The sequence below is a fragment of the Siniperca chuatsi genome, linkage group LG16 (assembly GCF_020085105.1).
Source record: "Siniperca chuatsi isolate FFG_IHB_CAS linkage group LG16, ASM2008510v1, whole genome shotgun sequence".
Taxonomy (NCBI): Eukaryota; Metazoa; Chordata; class Actinopteri; order Centrarchiformes; family Sinipercidae; genus Siniperca; species Siniperca chuatsi.
Window position 1 is genome coordinate 1,765,644 of NC_058057.1, and position 20,581 is coordinate 1,786,224.

The 20,581-nt window shown below is 41.3% G+C and overlaps 1 protein-coding gene across 20 annotated transcripts in view; it reads left to right on the top strand.

The window, feature by feature from the left end:
• The window catches only part of slc5a6a (solute carrier family 5 member 6a), a 28,940-nt gene that overhangs the window by 887 nt on the left and 7,472 nt on the right, over positions 1-20,581 (top strand). The window contains exons 1-13 of one of the 20 annotated variants that reach the window (XM_044168572.1): positions 441-561; positions 5,266-5,401; positions 5,801-5,899; positions 13,160-13,260; positions 15,581-15,817; positions 16,025-16,246; positions 16,811-16,876; positions 17,873-17,924; positions 18,113-18,180; positions 18,355-18,509; positions 18,659-18,799; positions 19,701-19,830; positions 20,114-20,202. In XM_044168572.1, coding sequence (XP_044024507.1) covers positions 15,692-15,817; positions 16,025-16,246; positions 16,811-16,876; positions 17,873-17,924; positions 18,113-18,180; positions 18,355-18,509; positions 18,659-18,799; positions 19,701-19,830; positions 20,114-20,202 — 1,049 coding nt within the window. In that variant the 5' untranslated portion in view covers positions 441-561; positions 5,266-5,401; positions 5,801-5,899; positions 13,160-13,260; positions 15,581-15,691. Of the gene's footprint in view, positions 1-406; positions 562-5,265; positions 5,402-5,800; positions 5,900-12,563; positions 12,618-13,159; positions 13,266-13,455; positions 13,517-15,580; positions 15,818-16,024; positions 16,247-16,810; positions 16,877-17,872; positions 17,925-18,112; positions 18,181-18,354; positions 18,510-18,658; positions 18,800-19,700; positions 19,831-20,113; positions 20,203-20,581 lie in introns of those variants that run through there. The other 19 variants (XM_044168580.1, XM_044168586.1, XM_044168574.1 and 16 more) reach the window with 19 other exon arrangements.

A 20,581-nucleotide genomic window follows, 5' to 3' on the forward strand; every position in this document is an offset into this window, starting at 1 on the left:
AAAATCATATTGTGAACATTGCGCTCCGTGCTGACAATTATTTGTCAACTAGGAAAGCTACCGTGGCTTTCGCCCTGTAGGCCGACATTGTTTTTTTTTGTCAGCTAACAATTAAGTGGTTGCTCCTGCTGACAGATTACACTCCATACAGACTACAGTTCTCTCGGCCCTCGTCTTCAGGTGTTAAGCGGTGCGAAATGAAATGGAGCGGACCCAGTGTCAAATAACGTCAAATCCTATGTAATGACAGTAAAACCTACTGTATAGTGACTTGGGTGTTTGATGTGAATCCTCTCACATAATGACAGGGACTATGTAAGTATTTTCACCCAAAACGATTCAAACCATGCAGTTGCGGCAGCGTTTTATAGAGCTGAACGCACGAACATTGGTTTTCCGGTTTGTGAGAGTGAATGTCTAGTTTACGAGGAGCACGTGAAGCCACCACCCAATCTAGCGTCAAGGAGACTGGGCGGTCTGTCAACGCGTGACCCCACGAACAGATTCTAGTGAAGTGATGTACCGTAAGTTCAGTGTTTTGGCAGCGAAGAGTGGTTAAAGGTAAGCCCCTTTAGTGAATACTAAATTCTAACGATATTCGTTTGAAAAGGATTTAAATGCCTTTGGTGCATGTAGTCGTCAGTGAGGTTGCCGGGTATTAGTTTCACGTTGGTGCACGCGGCAGCACAAGCAAGTTTGGATGACTGGACAACAGCGTGGGGTGGGAAACAATCAAAACTGAAGGATTGTTTCATGTTCGCGCTGGCGAACGTAGACAAGTCAGTTCTCGTCTCAGTTAGCTAATTAATCCAGTTCTATGTCAGCTTTCACACCCCAAGCATACGGCATACAGCAGGACCGTGTGGGCGCAAACACGTTTGTGTGCCGGTTCTTTCTGGTTGCCGTTTCTTTAGGTTGTGGTAGTAACTAATGCAGCTATATTGTTTAAAGAACAGCTGGGTAATGTCCTGTCCTGTCCACCTGTGCAGTTAACTGCACCAAGCCGTTAAGCCACATTAGCACGACCGGTTTGGCTAGCTCGTACACCAGGCAGCTGAAATGAATGACTGTCGTAGCGTGTGGGGACTAATTTGTGCCCCTTTGAGGACCAAAATTCATAAGTGAAGAAAAACAGAGGATAATAGTTAACTCAATCAATAGTTTAGGGACAGTTTGCAATAAATGCAATTCAAGTACACTCGGTCTAAAACAGGTGTAAGTATCGCACACGTTACAATGTAGTATACTCACACCGATATTATCATTATCTAATTCTAATCAGCGCCATTATGGGTGACCAATATATCAGCCACACATATCATGAGCTAGTAATGATATATTTCTAGATTTCTTTTTGTAAATTCGATATCTACTAACCTGAGGTCTATACTACGAAACAAGTTCAGCATACCCGGATCTCCTTTCATTATCTGGCTTCACTAACCCCAACAACCGCAGTCAGGGTAAGCGCTCACACGACGCTGCTGATCAGCTCGGTAAGTCAGCCCGGGGTTTCCCGATCCAGCCACACAAAAGGGCCGGCGTCTGCAGCGTATGAGCAGTAAACATGGACACGTCCACTGGCAGCAGAGCGGCATATTTTATATACATTTATTATAATAATAATTAAAAAGTTAATTTGTTTAACCAGCGTTACAAAGTACACATAAAACACAATAAGATACACAGTAATGTATGAATTAATAGGCAGGCATAGCGAATAAAAGAGGAATTAAACTTAAACCCAATGGATGATTAAAAACCATAAATAAAACACCAAGGATAAAATGTAAAGACAATGGGTGAATTAAAACTTGTGAAAAAAGTGCAGCATCAAGAATGAAGAATAATGTAACTCAATACTTAAGAATTAAAATAAACCTAAAAAATTTGTAAGAAAGAATTATAGAAAGGTAGGTTTGTGTATTCCATTAAATGAATGTGTTGCTTAGATGTATTCTTATGGCTGTATGATCATTTTAGCCTTAATCTTTGAGCTGCAGCCCGAGCAGTGTGACACGGACTTGGGAGCAAATAAAAGATAAATATGAAAAGATAATTCAAAGTGCTAAGTAGGCTTACTTTCATATCTTGTAAGTACAACAAGTGGAATTAGTGATTGGAAAGTTTTCTTTTAGTAATTTTTAGATTATACAACAAGTAGTTCCGACCAAGCAATCTGATTGGTCAACTAGACATTTAGAACATATTACTGTGCCAGGTACATGCCTCCCTGGTTTGCTGTAAGCCAGAGAGCAAACCGTTTTGTGGCCGCAGTGAAAGTGTTGTTTTTGAAAGGTTAAATGCCAACAAACATGGATTGAAGCAGAATATTTCGTTGTAGTAGTTAAGTCTGTTAATTTTTTCAGCAGATATCTTAGTTACAATAAGACTGAGCTAGCAATGCAGTTTTGTGTTTAATGTGAGGTATTTATTCAGTTTGGGAAATCCCACGATCTCGAGAGCATTAGCTCAAGCTGGCTGGCGGACTCGACAGGGACTAGAAATCGTCTCTGTTGTTAGCTCGTTACTAGGGGTCGGCCTACTTGCTGGAGTAGTAAACTAGGTTTCATTACATAGGATTCCACTGATGTGACTGATTGTTTTCCAGTTATTAGTCAGGTCCCATGTGTTTCCAGGGAAACAGAAAACACTAGCAAAATGTTTTTTATTATGAGAGTGAATTGCCCCACAATATGAACACATTTTGATTATATGTTTTATTTTGTTGGTAACTGTTGTATAATCCCAATATTACACTCGGGGGTGAGCTTTAACGTCATTAGTTAATACGTGTAATATTGTGCAGCTACCTGGGGTCCTCTAGAATGTGTCTGAAGTGGAATTAGTGACTGGAAACACACAGTTAAAATATGTGGAAATTATGAATGGTATAATGTAGGGGAGACCGGGGTTGGTTGGCTACAGGGGTTGGTTGGCACACAGCTATTTTCTGGTTCTTTTTTGGTGAGGGTAACATTTCAGTTTTATAGGATTGAAAGTAAAAAAAAAAAAGTGGTCTGTGGACTAAATGTATTATAAAACTGTGTTAGATAGAGATATTGGAAATGTGTTACTTTTAGTCAATAGACATAGGCATCAGCTACATTTTGATTATAAGACTTGAAAGTCTGTGATGAGTGATGGTAGCTTGCTAACATATATCATCACAAAGTTGGGTAAAATGTGAGAGGGGTTGGTTGGTACACACGGCTAAGAGTGAAAAGTGTGCCAACCACCTCCGGTCTCCCCTAATTTGAGCTGACTTTCCCTTTAATTTTCTAGTATGGAAAGGATTTTATCAAATTAGGACTTATTTGGTGACGGGGGGTTTTTGGTGCGGTGACAGCTAACTTGACCGCAGTCTTATGTTGGGGTTGACGCCTGACCTTTTAGACACTAATGGTAAACAGATATTCCTTGAATTTACTACTATATACTCACACTGTCCTGTGTAAAGCCAATATTTAGCTCTTGGTTTGAATGAACCCGTTTAATCTTAATACCATCAGAGGTGATGCACTGCAAAATGCAAAAATGGCCTTTAATTAAACGTGGCATTAAAAACTCTGAAAGTCTTCCATTTGACTTGCTGATATATGTAGACACCCTGAGGCAGTTAATTTTACACTACTTCTGGTTGCCACTGAGCAAATTTACTGACACTGGTACACACACACACAGTTCTACCTCCCTAGAGGTAAATCTGAAGTGTTGTATGAATTTTCTCAGATCAGCTGGAGAGAGCCAAGCTGACCTCCCATTTATCTGCTGTGAAGAACTGTCACATCCTCTGCAGGCTAAAGATTACACACACGCTTCATCCAAACGCCATTCTCCTTTTTAGTATTATCTGGTGTTGCGTTAACAATTGTCATGAAAGATTAACACAATGTTAACGTCACATTTTATGTGCCTCTGCATGGGCTGTTCAGTATTATCAACACTGATAATACTGAACAGCCCATGCATTTCTTGATTCACAACAATGTCTTTTAGAGCAGATAACAGCTCATTAATCAGTGGTGGCGATTTTTATACTTCACTTGTCAGTAGCTCTTTATCTTTGCTGCTTTATAAAAACAAATTGTGATGCCTCCCATTTTCCTACCTCTCGTTTCACAGTCTGTGCTGTTGGTAGTTATTTCACAGAGCAGGCCAGGGTTCAGCTGAAGGTTTAATGATTACTCAAATTATTGGCCTTTTGGGTTGCTGAGATACGTGCAGATCAGGGCCCGTGGATGCACACATTCCAAAGATGATGACACTTACCCAGCTGTGCCTGTGAGTAAACATGCAGGGTGCAGACACATGTATTATATGCACTGTTGGGTAATGTTACTTTTTAAAAGTAACTTGTTACATTACAGGATTTCTGCCATTAAAAAGTAACTCGTTGCGTTACTGAGAAAAGTAACCTGTTGCCTACTGTACATCTACCTTTGAATGTATTGACTGTACCGTCATTGTATAGTTTACGGCCTATAATCTGGAACTCTGCAGGCTAATAACAGGAATGACAGCCGCAATATCCCCTCTTACAGCTCGATTATGTTTAATTACAAACATATATCAAGAGGGTACCGGGGCTCAATGCATATACCCTAACAAGTTCATACAACATGTAATTTTTTTTTTTTTTGCAATTCAACTGCAGTGAAAAAAGTTGAATTATTTGAAGTACATGAAAGTAAATAGAAACCAAGGGTAGCCTACCTGACAGGTGGCACCTAATGATCTGACAGCGAACTGGGCAGAGGCATATTACGCACAGCTGCCTCTATGAAAACAATAAAACACGGGCTCGTAAACAGTAGCTTACAGTACTGCATGTTTCTACATGCAGCCGGTTAACTAGGTCAATGCTAAGTTAGTTACTTGCACAACGTAAAGGCTGTCTTTTCTGCCATCTCACTAACTTAGCTGAGCTGCACATGAGCACTGACATGACTGTAGGATTGGATACCTTCCACTAGTACGCAGCTACCCTCCAAGAAGGAGGAAAGAAACTTTTTTGTTTTTTGTGGCACCAAAAGGAACAGGGGAAGTACAGTACAATTTTAACAATAACGGATTGCTTATCTGAAAATGTAGCTAAATACCTGATTACTTATTGTAAAACTAACACGTTACATTACTCATTACATCAAAAAAGTAATGAGTACTCTAACGCTTTACTTTGTAGCGCCACAACACTGATTATATGTAGTTGGCAGTATGCATGGGGTTAAGAGATCACTGACTCAGCCAACCTGATTTCCTCAGACAGGCAGTTCCAGAGCCTCGGAGCCCTGACTGCAAACGCTCTGTCCCCTTAAGCTTTCAGCCGGGTCTCCAGAACAGACAAAGGACCTCTGCCCAAGGATCTCAAAGTACGTGCCAGCTCGTACGGTGCTAAGAGGTCAGTGATATAGCCTCAGTATATCGAGAGGCCATGAAGTGCCTTAAAAGTAATCAGTAAAATTTTAAAATCTATTCTAAAACATACTGGGAGTGTAAAGAGGCTGAAACAGGAGTTATGTGATCACGTTCTGGTTAAAAGCCTGGCAGCTGAGTTCTGAACAGTCTGGAGTCGATCAATAGATTTTTGGTTCAGGCAAGTAAAAAGGCTGTTGCAGTAATCCAGGCGTGATGAGATGAAGGCATGTAAAATTACCTGTGCCTGTTAAAAGTTAAGAGAGATCATATTTGATATATTTTTAAGATGATAAAAACACGATTTCACAAGCTTTGTGGTGTGCTGCTCAAAACTGTTAAAACCAGATGACAAAGATCTTTTTTTTTTGTTTGTTTTGTTCAGCTAAAGGAAATTTTTTGACATCCAGTGTTTGACATCGCAGAGACAGTTGTTAAGTAACTCAGCATTCCAGGGTCTGTGGATCTATTGACAGGCCGACAGGTAAGATGAAAACCATTCTAAAGCTGTGCCAGATATGCCCACCCACTGCCTCAGTCTGTCCAACAGGATGCTGGGGTCAGTTGTGTCAACGGCTGCACTAAGGTCCGGCAGTACTGAGCACGTGCCATCATCGGCAGCCATTAAAAGGTCGTTGGTGACCTTGAGCAGGGCAGTCTCAGTGCTGTGGTAGTTCCGGAAACCAGATTGAAACTTTTCAAAACTGTTATTTTCCAGTGCATTTTTCTAAAATTATCGATATAAATTAACTTGGAAATTAGTAGAAAGTGTTGAAGGAGGGAGGGATCCAGCCCAGGTTTTTTTAGCAGTGGGTTCACACAAGCAGTTTTAAAATAATCAGGGACACAACCAGTAGACAAAGAACTGTTAAAAACAGAAAGCAAACAGTGCCCGACAGATTGCATTACTTTTAGTAAAAACTTTATTACAGCAAGAGGGCTGGAAGACACTCTCATATGTGATACTGTTTCTAAAAGTTATAAAGGATTAAACTGGTTTAAACTGGTTTAAATCTTATTGCTGGTGAAGGACATCAGAGTAAGTGGCATTGGGGGTAATAGAGGCTCTACTTGACTGCACTTTATCAGTAAAATAAGATAAAAACAATTCACAATCAGCATCACTTTCAGCTGGGGTCAAGGAGGGGCTGGATTTACCAGCTGATCGACAGCCTAAAATATAAATCTAGGGTTCAATAGAAAAGCTTATGGAAGAGGCATACATCTGCCAAAACAACCAGTTGGTATTTTTCCTTGAAGTAGCCTATTTTCTCTTGAAAAACCGAAAAATACTGTTTGAAAACACTTCCGATAAAGTATAAATCTCACCTTTGGCAATGCACGTCTGGGTAACTGCCCCACCTCCATTAAAGAGCAGTGCACAGCTGCTTTCCTGAGCTTTTCTATGGAAGCATTGGGACACTCACACTGTATGAGACCGTCCCAAACAGGGCTAACAGCCTACTAGGTTTATACCTAGAACATCAAGCCAGTGGCATGGGTCAGGCATGGCAGTGTCAGTCGGTCCACCACTTTGTTCCAGACTGAAATATCTCAATATATACCAAATGGAGTGGCACAATTTTTTTACAGACATGTATGGTTCCCAGACAATGTATCCTAATGACTTTGGTGATCCCCTGACTTAGTGCCATCTTGAGGTTCACATTTGTGGTACTGAGTGAAATACCTCTAACTATTGGATGGATTGCTATGAACTGTGGTACAAATAGGTCAAAATTTCAGTTAGCTGACCAAATACCTGCAAAACTAACATTTCCATCAGTCTCAGCTGTACGTGTGTTTAATGCTAATTAGCAAATGTTAGCATGCTAACATGCTAAACTAAGATGGTGAACATTGTAAACATTGTACCTGTATGTTTGCATTGTCATTGTGAGCATTTTAGCATGCTGATTTTTAGCGTTTAGTTCAAAGCTCTGCGGTGCCCTAGCACAGCCTCACAGCGCTGCTAAGAGCTGCTAGATGTTTATTCTTTAATATCCGATATCCAGAGAAGTGTAAATGGAATGTTTGAAAGGCATTTGGAAAGGACACTTTGCACTGTGTTTTATCAAACTGACCTTGTAACATTGTGAAATGAGATATAACTGCTGTTTTCATTATAAAAAAGGGCCACTGACTGATACAAAATAAGACGGATTTCTGTCTCTTCCCGTCAAGGACAATAAGAAGACATCTGGCAGTATTTCTCTGGTTCGCACCTTTTAATCCCTGTTAATATTCAATTTGAGTGTTTCAGTAATAGTGTTAGTACATTAAATGCAGTGTTTGGTCTGGTTGTCTGATGACAGTGAAAATGTGCGGTTTGCTGTGAACTACGTTGATAGGATTTTATAAAGCACTGGTCCTGTGCAGCTGCAAACCTTTCCATGCACTACCTGCTCTCTCACCATCAAACAGCAGGTCTTCTGTTTTCCACCATTTACACACAAGACGGGGGTGTAGGGGTGAAAGCACCGATGCCACCAGCTCAGCTCCGACTACCTCATGTAATGTATAATCATTGTCCCTGTGTTGCCAGGCAGCCACAGTCTCCCTGACCTCCTTGCGTGTTTTGGTGTTTTGTGATGCTCATGACACCACCACCTAACACACATACACACATACACACAGAACCTGGGGGGGGTCTTGTGTGGTTGGAGAAAAGACACAAGACAGATTGTAAGTGATCAGCATGAGTAAAAGGAATGAACCTTTACCTACTTCAACTGAAGAAGCCTAAGCATCGGTTAAATACAGGAGACTGATGCGTTGTGATATCGTTGGATGTGTTGCCCATTAGAAAGGCACAGCTCTAGTGAAATAGGCCTCAACCAACTGGTGCAGAAGCAAATTGCTTGCTGTGAGCCATGTTCCTTTGTATTGAATCTTCCTAAGTATTGTCTTTTGCAGCAAACTATTAACTGTACACTATTCAGATTGGAGTAGCCTGTGGGGATACTGTTAAATAAGCTGTTTGGGGCAACATAAAGGGAGTGGTCTGAGGACCATTATACCAGATAGAGCCAAGCTGAGTACATTTTCATTTAAATGCATCTGCAGTTATGAGTGTCTATTATCTATAATAGAGTATCTATTTCCATACCATGTCATGTAGTAGGGGAAAATCCTATATTCCTGACAGCAATCAATAAATCAAATGCTCTGGCTGTCTCAGGCCTGTAATAAGCCCATCCAATCATGTCATTCAGGTCTACCTGACTGTCTACCTACCTGCACGCACTCTGCCCGTGCACTCATTCCGCTCTATATAGAGCCAGTGATTGGTTTGTCCATTCTGGGCTACTGTAGAAACATGGCGGCCTCCATGGAAAGGGACCCGTTCCCATTGTAGATACAAACAGCTTATTCTAAGGTAATGAAAACACAACGATTCTTATTTTCAGGTGATTATACACTAATGAGAACATACTTTTATTATAAATATTATATTCCATTTCTGCCAATAGCTCCTTCTAAATGTTACATACTGGACCTTTCAATATTTGGTGTCCATTTGAGATGGGTGAACTTTGTTCTTGCCATTGGTTTGGCTTTTCACTTTCAAGTAGACAGTCAACTTTAAAAAAAAAAATGTGTCCTCAGACTGTTGCTGCCTACTCAAGGTGTGCTGTAATGACATGAAGTGCCCCACATCTTAACTGCACAGGCACAAGTCAGTTTGGTATTTTAAGTAGCTTTACCTTACTAATTTTCCATGGACCCTGCACTGTGAAGCTGCCGGGCTTCTGTTTTTAAGCACTGGAGGGATTTTAATCCAATGCCCTTTGTAACTTGTCAGTTTTTAAAGTATTTTTTTCACATTGATGCTGCCCATTTTTGTATGGCATCTTAATAGTAGGGGTTTTATTGTATCTGCTCTGCAGTGCAACAAAGGGCTGCCAGCTTCAATCTTGTAACTCAACAGGAGCAAAGGTTTCTGTGAAACAGCAGATCGAAGTGCCCACTATATATACTCCACACAGGCCTAATTAACAAGCACTGCAGCAAATGTTCAGTTACTTTAAATACTGTTAAAATATTAAATATTTTTCTTGGTGTGCCTTGAACTGCAGTGCATAGCATCTGCAAAAGATTGATGTAATAGCAGTAAGTTTTTCATAATGAATGAACTTGCCTCTGAAGTGACACATTCTGTGTACTGACTTTAACATTAGTTAAAGAGCTACATTATATCTGTTGAAACATCCATGTGATGGGTGTTTTTGAATTGAAGTTGCACTGGCAGTTGCTTCTGTTCCCAACCAGACATACTCAGGTAGATTAGAGATAATAAGTCATAATGATAAGAGTGGGATTTAATAGGGTCATATGTCTTGGCCAGTGCTTGATCAAACCAGCACAAGTATCGCACGGACAGGCCTGTCACTACAAAACACTACTGAAGTTTGAACACATAAAACCATAATCAATTCAGTTAAGTTTTATTTATATAGCGCCAATTCATAACAGAAGGTATCTCATTGCACTTTTCTTATAGGAAAGCAGGTCTTGACCGTACTCTTTATAATATTATTTACAGAGACCCAACAAATCCCACCATGTGAAAGCATTTGGCGACAGTGGCAAGGAAAAACTTCCTTTTAACAAGCAAAAACCTCGAGCAGAACCAGACTCAGGGTCGGCGGCCATCCGCCGCTGCCATGTTAGGTTTTGAGAGAGGGAGAGGTTTTGGGGGGATTTTAAAATAGTAGTAATGTAATTGTAGTGGTAATAATAATAAATTAATAATAAAAATAGGAATGACAGCTATAGGTATAATGACAGTATTAGTAACAGAGCCAATAACAACAACTGTAGTAGCAGTTGTCCAGCAGGAACACGAGGGCAGCAGGTGGCCCACAACCACAGATCCGGTCTCTGCAGCTCCGGAGGCAGAAATACCTGCTGAAAGCAACAGAAGGAGAGAGGAGAGAAACGAGAAAGCACAAAACTTTGGGAGAGAGAAGATGTCAAGTTAGTAACATGCAGTAATGGGATAAAAATGCATACAGATGGAGAGGGAGGGAAGGAAAGAGGTGCATTATCAGTTCACGTGCCGCAGCATTCTGGATCAACTGGAGAGTCTTAAGGGACTTACAATAACTTCAGTTTTGTCTGAGTTTAACATCATAAAATTGCAGGTCATCCAGGCCTTTTATGTCTTTAAGGCATGCTTGAAGTGTAGCTAACTGCCTGCACACAATAACATAATTTAATCATACAGCTCTTCTAGACTTTCCAAATGTTACTGGTCCAAATAGATTAAATTCTGATAATAAAAAGAGTCATTTCGGAGGTTTTGTGATGTTCAGAAAAATGGATTTACCATTTTACAACTGCTCCTTTTCCAACGACTGTGTATGTGGAAAAATGCTTCTTGGGCCAGTGTGCGTCACGTGATGAGCACACTTCCAAAATCGCTTCACAGCCCAGCTCCGCTCCTGGGGGCTTGGGTTAAAGTGGTACATAGTTGTTTGACAAATGTCATTCTTGGCCAGAAGGCCCTCTTGAAACGAGATCCTTAATCCTGCCATGTTGTATCTAACAAAATAAAGGCCTAGCAAATGAGCCTGATCCTTCAGCATAATTTGGAGGGGCAGGCTAATTGTGTTAGTGTGTGTGAAAGCACTGCTGTAGAGAGTGCTTCAAGTGGTAGCCAAGTCGATTAAAATCGGATAGTTGTATTTTTGTGATGGAGATAAATTTCGAATTTGAAAATGTCAGCTTGGGTTTCGGTGAATATACTGTTTTCTGACAGTTTATGGACCAAACAGTTAATCAAGAAAATAATCTCCAGATTAATAGAGTTGGGTACTGACCGAATTACATCGGTACTACTGAGTACCGATTCACGTTAAATCAATCGGTGCCAAATGTTGGTACCTGAGAGCGCATCTGGGTGAGAGGAGAGTATAGAGAGAAAGAGAGACCGAGACTACGTCAGCCCTGCTGCTTGCAGAAGTCACAGCGACACATGTGTGCGTAGTGTGTGCGTGTGTGTGTGTGTGTGTGTGTGTGTGTGGCTGAACAGCAGAGAGTGACGGTGAGCAGTGAAGCTGGCAGTAAATGAACAGTGGAGGTTACAGTTTGTCAGTGAATAACGGCTGCAGCTTCTCAAGACCGAAGCGAAGCTCCCGTGTGGTGTTTCCTAACTGCTGGAATATATAATAAATACCGCTGTGACGGTCAGCCCCGCCTACGTTGAGGGGGCACTTAGCTATCTGAATCACACACTGTTTGGTTCAGTATAAAAAAGCAAAGCAGGTGTAATGACTCTTCTTTACGGCAGTACTGCGGGGCTACTGAGTTTTCAGAACTCGCGGCAGCTGGCCGGGTCAACGCGTCTAACCTGAGGAAACACCTGGTCAAACACAAAATACATGTAACAGCTGGAGAGGGTACCCAGTCCCCCGCAGCCAGCAGGAGGAAGTTAACTTAGCCTCCATGGATGACTAAACTTCAAGTGAGGCAGTGAGGTTAAATGTTCTAAATAAATAACAATGTTGAAAATCAGAAGTTTGGTTTCTTTTCTTTTTTTTTTTTTTACAACTGAAATGACATTTTTGTTATTACAGAGAGAAGTACTGAAAAAAGGTACCGTTGGCTACCGCTACTGGTGGTTTAAGTGTGAAACCCTACAGATTAATCAGTAATGAACATAGCTGTCAGTTGCCAAGTACTGAAATACCAAAGATATATTAGTGCAAATGTATACATAGTGTTGCCATTACATAGTTTGTCAGAGTGCTGACAAGTTTATTTTTCAACTGTAAAATATTCCACTCAATACTCTATTTACCGGATCCCTATAAAATGTTTGTGTTATTTGTTTTTTTAAACACATATCAGACAATATATCAAATTCTTAACTCTGTATCGGTATCGGACCTCAAACAGCCAGTATTGGTCGGGCTACAGTGACGACAGTTCAGAAGTGACAGGTAAAAACGAATAGTTTCATCTAAGTTATGTGCGGGCCAGATTCAGGATCGCTTCAGCTGTTAACTGTAAACGAATCCAATTCACCGTGTTACCTAAACCGAATGCTTCGTTACTGCGTAGGTGTTTGTTTTTTCCACTCCCTGCATGCACACACACTCTGTTTTGTGCTCACACACAGCTGATCTCTGATCCTAACTTCTATACGGAGCTCAGTGATTCCATCTCCCCTGTCCTCTCCATCCTTTACCGTGACTGTAAGTTTGTAATCCTCCACTGCTACCCAGCTCATGTTTTTCCATATTTTCTTTTCATTTCCAACTATCTCTTGCTGCACAAAGCTCTCCTCTCCCCATCCCTTTTGCCCGCCTGTCCTTTGAACCTCCTTTCACTCTTACCTCATCTCTCTGCAGTCAGCTGCCCCTTTGCTCTTCATCGTCATAAGTAGTGTAAGAGAGCACAGCACACTGTGAAAGAGAAGATGGTCTTATGTTTAGTGGAATATGAGTTATTTTCAGATGAGCACAGTGGGGAGCTAAAAACTTGTCTTCATTGTTGACAACAAAAATATGTCCCCTAAAGTGAAAGTGCAAGTTATCGCTTGTAAAAATATAACAAGGGATTGGGTTTTGTTTGGTTAAAATGATCTCTACCCAAAAGAAAGAAAGAAGCAGCTGTTTTTTGGGAAACATTGCACAGGCATTGACTCATTTGTAACAATATTGTGACAGGTCATTTTTCTCATGCATTTCTAAAGTGTGGTAAATTATTCTGCTGAAGTTCTCCTCTGCCTCCACAGTCACCGTGATTGGAGGTGGTGACAAAGATACTTCCCTCCAGTGAGCCTGAAGTCAGAGTGGCCAGTGTGTCAGCCAGCCAGCAGCAGCCTGACCTCAGTAGGTACAGTAAGTCCTTCGCTGTTTTTCTTGTAGCTATTTTCTGTCATATTCAAGCAAGAACTTAATTTATCACTGTTGGAATTTCTCTCTGACAAGTTGTTGTTTTTCAACTTTTTGAAATGGCAGTCAGTCGGTTTTGTCCAGCTTTAATTAAACATAATGCAGTCCTAACTGTGACTGTTCTGTCCATCCCCAGAAGTGTTTTTCTTGAGTATGCAGATGACTGGGTGCACATGTGTGCAACAGTGAAGGAAAGGGTAAATATGCTTTCCTGTTTGTCATTTAGAATTTTAGCCCTTCAGTTCAGTAAAGAAACCTGCTGTTAAGCTTCCGATTTACTGCTATGGTGTTATTTTATTTCAGAAATAGTACATTCAGTGACATTTTAAACAAAAAATATGACATTTCAGGGCTCCAGACTAACTTTTTACATTGGCGGCACTAGTGCGCCTAACTTTTTCATTTAGGAGCTGAAACGCTGCTCTGCCGGCCACGTACGTCACGGCACAAATCTCCCGACAGGATCGGTCAGGATCTAATGTTAGTCAATGTTCTGTGTTCTTCACACACAGTCCAGGTTCATACAGTGAAACTGTTTGGAGTAAAGCAGCAGTCCCCCTAATAAATCCTGAGCTCCATCAGCGCTGTCTAAAAACCTTTAATTGTATTTCCTCTGCAGAGTTTCCTCTGTCGAGTTTATTACTACAGTTTTTAGTTTTGCTGATTAATGTCTCACAATATTTGCTGGGACATTACTGCGCGCATGGAAACCTTTAAAATGACTGACAGCCGCCTCTCTAATCATTAAAATAAATCGTTAAAGAAAACACTCATACATCAGCACAGCACACAATAAAGAAATGACCTGGAAAGCGAGCTGCTCGACATCATTTCAACGGCAATATAACCTACAGGGACCGGTAGAGGAGGGGTGAAATGGGGGGTGGGGGTGTGGGGGGGATTTGTTGGGGTGGATGATTTACGTGTGGGCTGCTTGTGGATTCGGATCACGTCAGAGCCGATCCGCGCATCACCACTGTGTTTGTTAAAAAATATTTTTATACATCCTTTTTTTTTAATCAGACCTGCTAAATTTCAGGCACACCAGTGCGACCAATGAAAATGTTTAGTCGCCCTTGACAGATTTTTGGTCACATGTGTGACCCTGGAGCCCTGCATTTTAAAACAAGTGCAGTAATGTATTAAAACTTGATTTTGTTGGGGTTTTTACCAGAAGATAAGAGGCACTTTTTTATTTGGGGTCAGTCTGCCCTGATACACATTTTATCCTCACACTTGAATGTAGTATGTGTACTTGAAAATAATAAACATTTTAGAAACAAATTCCCAGGTGGCTTTGTTACAGCAGCGTCAAAATCCGAGTCGTTTCAGATTAGATATACTTTTGTGCTAGAGAAGCAAAGTCACTCATATTTCCTTTCATGCAGCCATTCTGTAACACATACTCGCATAGTTTCTTATTTTTCTTTCTTTCTTTTTCTCTCTCTCTCTCTCTCTCTCTCTCTCTAATGCAATTCATATTCTTCGATATGGTGGTGTCTGTTGCTCTGAAGCAGCATCAGGTGGAAGTGAACTTCTTGCACCCAAAGGGACCTTTCACATCGTTTACTTTCAATCACTGACATGCTGATCAACTGGTGGTTGATTTGGGCCATGTGCTCACATCAGTGGAGTCGCACACAGCAACAGGCAGAACATACTAAGTCCAGATGAGATGAGCAACGCTTCATCAGCCCTTGACCAGATCTTCACACCTACACATGACTTTGCACTACACATTTTGCTGACTCTGACTTCTTTATTATGTAATTTCATTTTAGTTAAAAAATTTAAATTTTGTTTTTCAGTCATGCAATGATAAACAAATGGGGAAAAAGAAGTAATATTTTGAGGTGGAACAGAAAAGACAGATTAAGGATTCATGTTCAGAAGTCTGCTGTTCCATCAAACTTCATTTGTTTTGGACCAAAAGTATTGAAATTGTGGATAACCTTGTTTGCAAGCTTTCCGATAATCAGAGAACCAAACTGTTCCGTTTATTTTTGAAGAAGATATCAGTGTCTTTATGTGGAGTGCGAGTCCAATATGGGTCAACTTTGGGGCCCCCTGTCTCCTGAATGGTTGGTCGTTCTGGTTAATCAGCCCTCATTCTAACACTCTCTCATGTAGGAAAACATTTGTTCAAATTGAAAGGCGTGAGGTCAGAAAGTGATCTGTCTGACGGAATGCCTCAGACTTACTGTTTGTTATAAAACTGATTAAAGGAATCCCTTATTTTCTCTTTGTTTTTCTTGCTCCAGCTCTGAGAGTCTCCCTTTGGGTGAAACGCTTTCTTTGACGTCGTGATCGGCCCCAGAGGTCGTGCTTCCAACAGCCTTCACTCCCCTGACCCCCCCACATTCAGCATCATCATGGGAGAGGTAGTCCAAATGCACTTCACCACGGTGGACTACGTCATCTTTGCCTTACTGCTGGTGGCCTCAACTGGCATCGGCCTCTTCTATGCCTTCTCTGGTGGGCGCCAGCGCACAACACAGGTAAACTTTGGTGCTTAGACACAATGAAGTTTTTTTTTTTTCCATTTCTTTCCTGACAATACTTCCCTTACATGCCTTCTACACCCTTTAAGGGTCAATGTTAAGCTTTCAAGGGTCACAAAACTGGAGTTTTTAGGTTGTTGGGGGTTTTTTTTTGTTTTGTTTTTTTTTTTTTTATGTCTGACACCAACGTTTTGTTTGTCATAGGAGTTCCTGATGGCTGACCGCTCCATGAGCTGCCTGCCTGTGTCTCTGTCCCTGCTGGCCACTTTCCAGTCAGCTGTGGCCATCCTGGGTGCTCCGTCTGAGGTGTACACCTTTGGAACTCAGTACTGGTTCCTGGGCTGCTCCTACTTCTTGGGCCTGCTCATCCCAGCTCATGTTTTCATACCAGTCTTCTACAGACTGCGGCTGTCCAGCGCTTATGAGGTACACACAAGCAGAGAATTAACACACAACATGCACACATAGTTTGACATGACCGTACCGCTATGGTGGATTTATGACCTGTTAATGGATTTTCTCAAACATTTCTTAATTGTAATGTCCTCTTTCCTCCCCATATTTCTGTTTTACACTCTATCAACACTTTTCTCCTGCTCCTACCAGCTGTCTTTCTCAAGTATGATCTCAGAGCTTAACGTTCTTATCTGACCTCCTAACTTCTTATCCTTGACGTGTTAACCTTCAGCAGAAACAACTGTTCTTGTCTCCAGACTGAACATCTTTAAAGGGTCTTTATCTACAGCCAGACTGGCTGTTTCTCTCATTTGCCAGAGAACAGTACATCAGTAACGTCCTGTAAACAAAGAATGAGTTCTAATTTAAAAATCTGGGCTTTGGTAATGTGGATCTAAACTGACCGTTCTTTCCTGAGAATAAACATCCACAGCACTGACCATATATCACAGAATGACTCTGAGATGATATTTTAATCAGCCTTTTGATTTTGTTTTATCTTTTTTTTTCTTTGACATTTTCTCCCCTCGACAGTATCTGGAGCTGCGCTTTAACAAGACGGTTCGCATATGTGGGACTGTGACCTTCATCTTTCAGATGGTATCTTTGTCTGCATCATACTTTCTTTGTACATTAGTTTCCGGCCTTTATGTCAACACTGCAGGAATCAGGGATCGAATTGGCAGTTTTGCTAAAATGACCACCTTCCTGGACTTGATTCCACCCAAATGGCTTCTTAGTAAAGACATCAATCATTTGACACAGAAAATTATGTAAAATTATTTTATTGCAAGTTGCCGTTTAGTTCAGCAAGTTGGCAACTACAGTCATCCTGTGAGATAGTAAGACATTAAGTAAGAAAGGCAATCATCTTCTAAAGACAGTTTTATGCTTGACAATAAAATGAAAAAATCTTTACCTCTGTTTGGTTTTATCCTCCTAACTTTTTTGGCTCAAGGCATCACCAGTTATTTGATTAGAAATCCAGAAAATGTTTTTGTTTTTTTTGAGTGCCATGATTAGATGTGAAACGGCAGTTGATAATTTAGAAATAAGAATGCATTCATTGGCCAATTATATTACAGCCTGCCTGAAACGTAGGCCCTGAAAATGTCACATTGACCCTTGTAAAACTTTTATTAAGGTTTGTGTTTCCTTTGAGGTTAACAGCATCTATATTTTATCTCCAATAAAAGCATTAACAGTGTTCAGCAATGCCATGAATTGATGACTTTCTATTCTCAAAGCAAATCAACACAATAGTCAACTCCCCAAAATGAATTCATAAATGTGTATGAACAGGGATTGATGGTGGGTTGCTCAAAGGCTACTTTGCCTTTTCATCAGCAAATGATTACACTAAAACAACATTTAATTATTTACTCGTGTTGTGTTATTAAACTATCTCGAGGTCACAGGTAGATCCGTCTTTCCAAATGTATTTTCTAAAAACGCTGACCCCCTCTAAAGTCACATTTCCCAGTTAAGCAGGGTTTTTTCTGACATGTGAGTCAGCTAGCTCCAAAACAGGACCTCTGAGTTCACCTGTGTTTGTGAGTCTTCCTGTTCTGCAGTGTTTTGTCTCTTCTTCTGCAGGTCATTTATATGGGGGTGGTCCTGTATGCTCCAGCCTTGGCACTCAATGCAGGTAAGAGTAGCATATTTTTTGTCATATTTTACCACAGGATCCATCACACCGCATTTGACACCAACAGGAGCCCAGAGTAACTGATGGTACTGAATATAGAGCATGTTGTAGTTATGCAATGTTCACCTGAATAACTGAGTAACTGGTTGTGCAGTGTTTGGTAATGCTCTGAATCTGTTCACTTGCAGTGACAGGTTTTCACCTATGGGGGGCCGTGTTGGCCATGGGATTGGTGTGCACTATATATACTGCTCTGGTGAGTCTCTAAAGCTTTCCCCAGGCAGTGTTGATTTCATCAACATAGATGTCACTCGTTCCATTTGTTTTCAGTATGTCAAGGCTCTGATCCATGCACACCTCTACAGATAGTTGTTTGCATAATGTTGATCATTATGGGATTTAAAGTGAATCCACTACTCCTGTGTCCCAGGGGGGTCTGAAGGCGGTGATCTGGACCGATGTGTTCCAGACGGTGGTGATGTTTGCAGGCCAGCTGGCAGTCATTGTGGTGGGGGCCAGTCAGGCAGGGGGCATAGCAGAGGTGTGGAGGAAAGCAGTCAATGGCAGCCGCATAGCTGGACTAGAGTGAGTAGCCGGCATATTTGAAGTGCAGTAGAATTAAATATTCCTCATTCCCTTTACGTGTTGTAGTGCATAAAGGTAGGGCCAGAGAATCTGGCTAAGAAACACTGCTCCTTTCAGTTTTCACACACATGTATTCACTCCCTGCGTAGCCTGAACCCTGACCCTCTGGAGCGACACACCTTCTGGACGCTGGGCGTGGGAGGAGTCTTCCTGATGTTGGCTCTGTACGGGGTCAACCAGGCCCAGGTCCAGAGATACCTCAGTTCTCGCACGGAGAAAGAGGCCATCATGTGAGTACCATCAATGTCTCACAACATGCTTGGCTAACCCAGTAATGTTTTAAAATAACATGAGGCAGAGACTGTACGGTATGTGTGTTTTTGATCATAGAGTATTAACCATAGACTATATAAAACATGGACGGAGTGTCCGTGACGTAGGTTTCTGAAGAGCCGTTGTGAAGCTCTAAGCGGTCAGTTCCCGGCGGCTCCGGCTCCTGACTCTGGCTGATCCAAAAATGGGCAAAGAGGGGGAGAGCTGAGGCGGGCTGAATGAAGCCTGGTTGCTGAAGCCACCTAGCAGCTAGCCTGAGAGGACACCCACCTGTCACTCAAAGCGGCCACGTCCTTAATTATGCACAACTTTAAGCCTTAATATAATTTAAACGGGTGAGTTTAAATAAAAAATTCACCCCCCTCACAGTTGTCATGAAGGGGGAGATTAGCTATAGAGACCAAAACCATTTTTTTGTAGCAGGCTGTAAACATGTTTATTTCTGCTGTAAAGTTGGGCATTTTAACATGGGGCTCTGCGGGGATTGACACGCTTTTGGTGGCAGCCTCAAGTGGCCATTCGAAGAACTGCAGTTTTTGGCACTTCGTGTTGGCTTCATTCTTCAGCCCCGGAGGTTGATGCTTGGTATTAACCCATATTAAGTGAAAAACACTTAATGTAAAACCCATTGAGCAGAACCAAGTCAAACTGCAGTTGCTATCTAAAAAAACAGGCTGTTAATTTGTAAGTATTGTCTTACTTAAGTATTCTACTGTATTTTTGTTACTTTCCTTTTAAACATTATTTTTCATGTGTACCCTTATAATGTCGGTCATCTTCTCTCCATTGTTGACGGTATTTTTTTCATGGCCCTGGACGGTTTATAACAGTTTGTCCTCACTTCTCATGTCCTTCCAGGTCCTGCTACGTAGTTTTCCCATGCCAGCAGATTGTCTTGTGTTTAGGTTGTCTGATGGGACTGGTCATGTTTGCTCGCTACGGAGAGGACAGCCCCCTGGACAAGGGCTACGTCAAAACTAATGACCAGGTGAACACTAATTTGCCTTCATGGTTCCCCAGATTATAGTGAATATAATAATAAATAATAATAATACATTTTATATATAGAGCACTTACCAAAAAGTACAAAGTGCTTCACAGAGAGAGAAATAAAATAAACAGACAGCTCAGGTAAGATCAGGGTTTCTGATCAAAATGTGTTCTGAGAAGAGACTGACTCAGACAGCCTGACTTCTTGGCGCAGGTTGTTCCAGTGCCTTTGTTATTCTTGCCTCTGGAGGTGCATCCTAATGTTTAGTTTTTTTGTGCAGATGGTTCTGTACTTTGTGATGGATGTGTTCAGGGATCTGCCCGGGCTCGCAGGACTGTTTGTGGCCTGTCTCTTCAGTGGAGCTCTCAGGTAAATGACCCGAGAAAACTTGGAAGTAAAGGATCGTCCACTGTTGAAGGCTTGCTTGCTGTATTGCAGGTAGTTGGTTACAACCCAGGTATGAAGCTGATTCACTACTTGTCCTACAGCTGTTAAACTTCTACTACTTGCTTTTCATAGAATATTGTTAGGTTATTTAGTTGATCTGAGTAATTTATAATCCTTGGTTTAATCCCAGTCAATCCTAAAATACTAAACCCTGGCAATAACATGCCTGGTTGACAGACTAGATTATTTATGTGCTGAGTATCAAAGAGCTGTCCTGTCCTACAAAGGCACAGATCAGTAACTACAGGAGCAGTGAAGCTGAGAAAAAAGTGTCGAAGGTTTTCAGGCTGGACGGCAAACT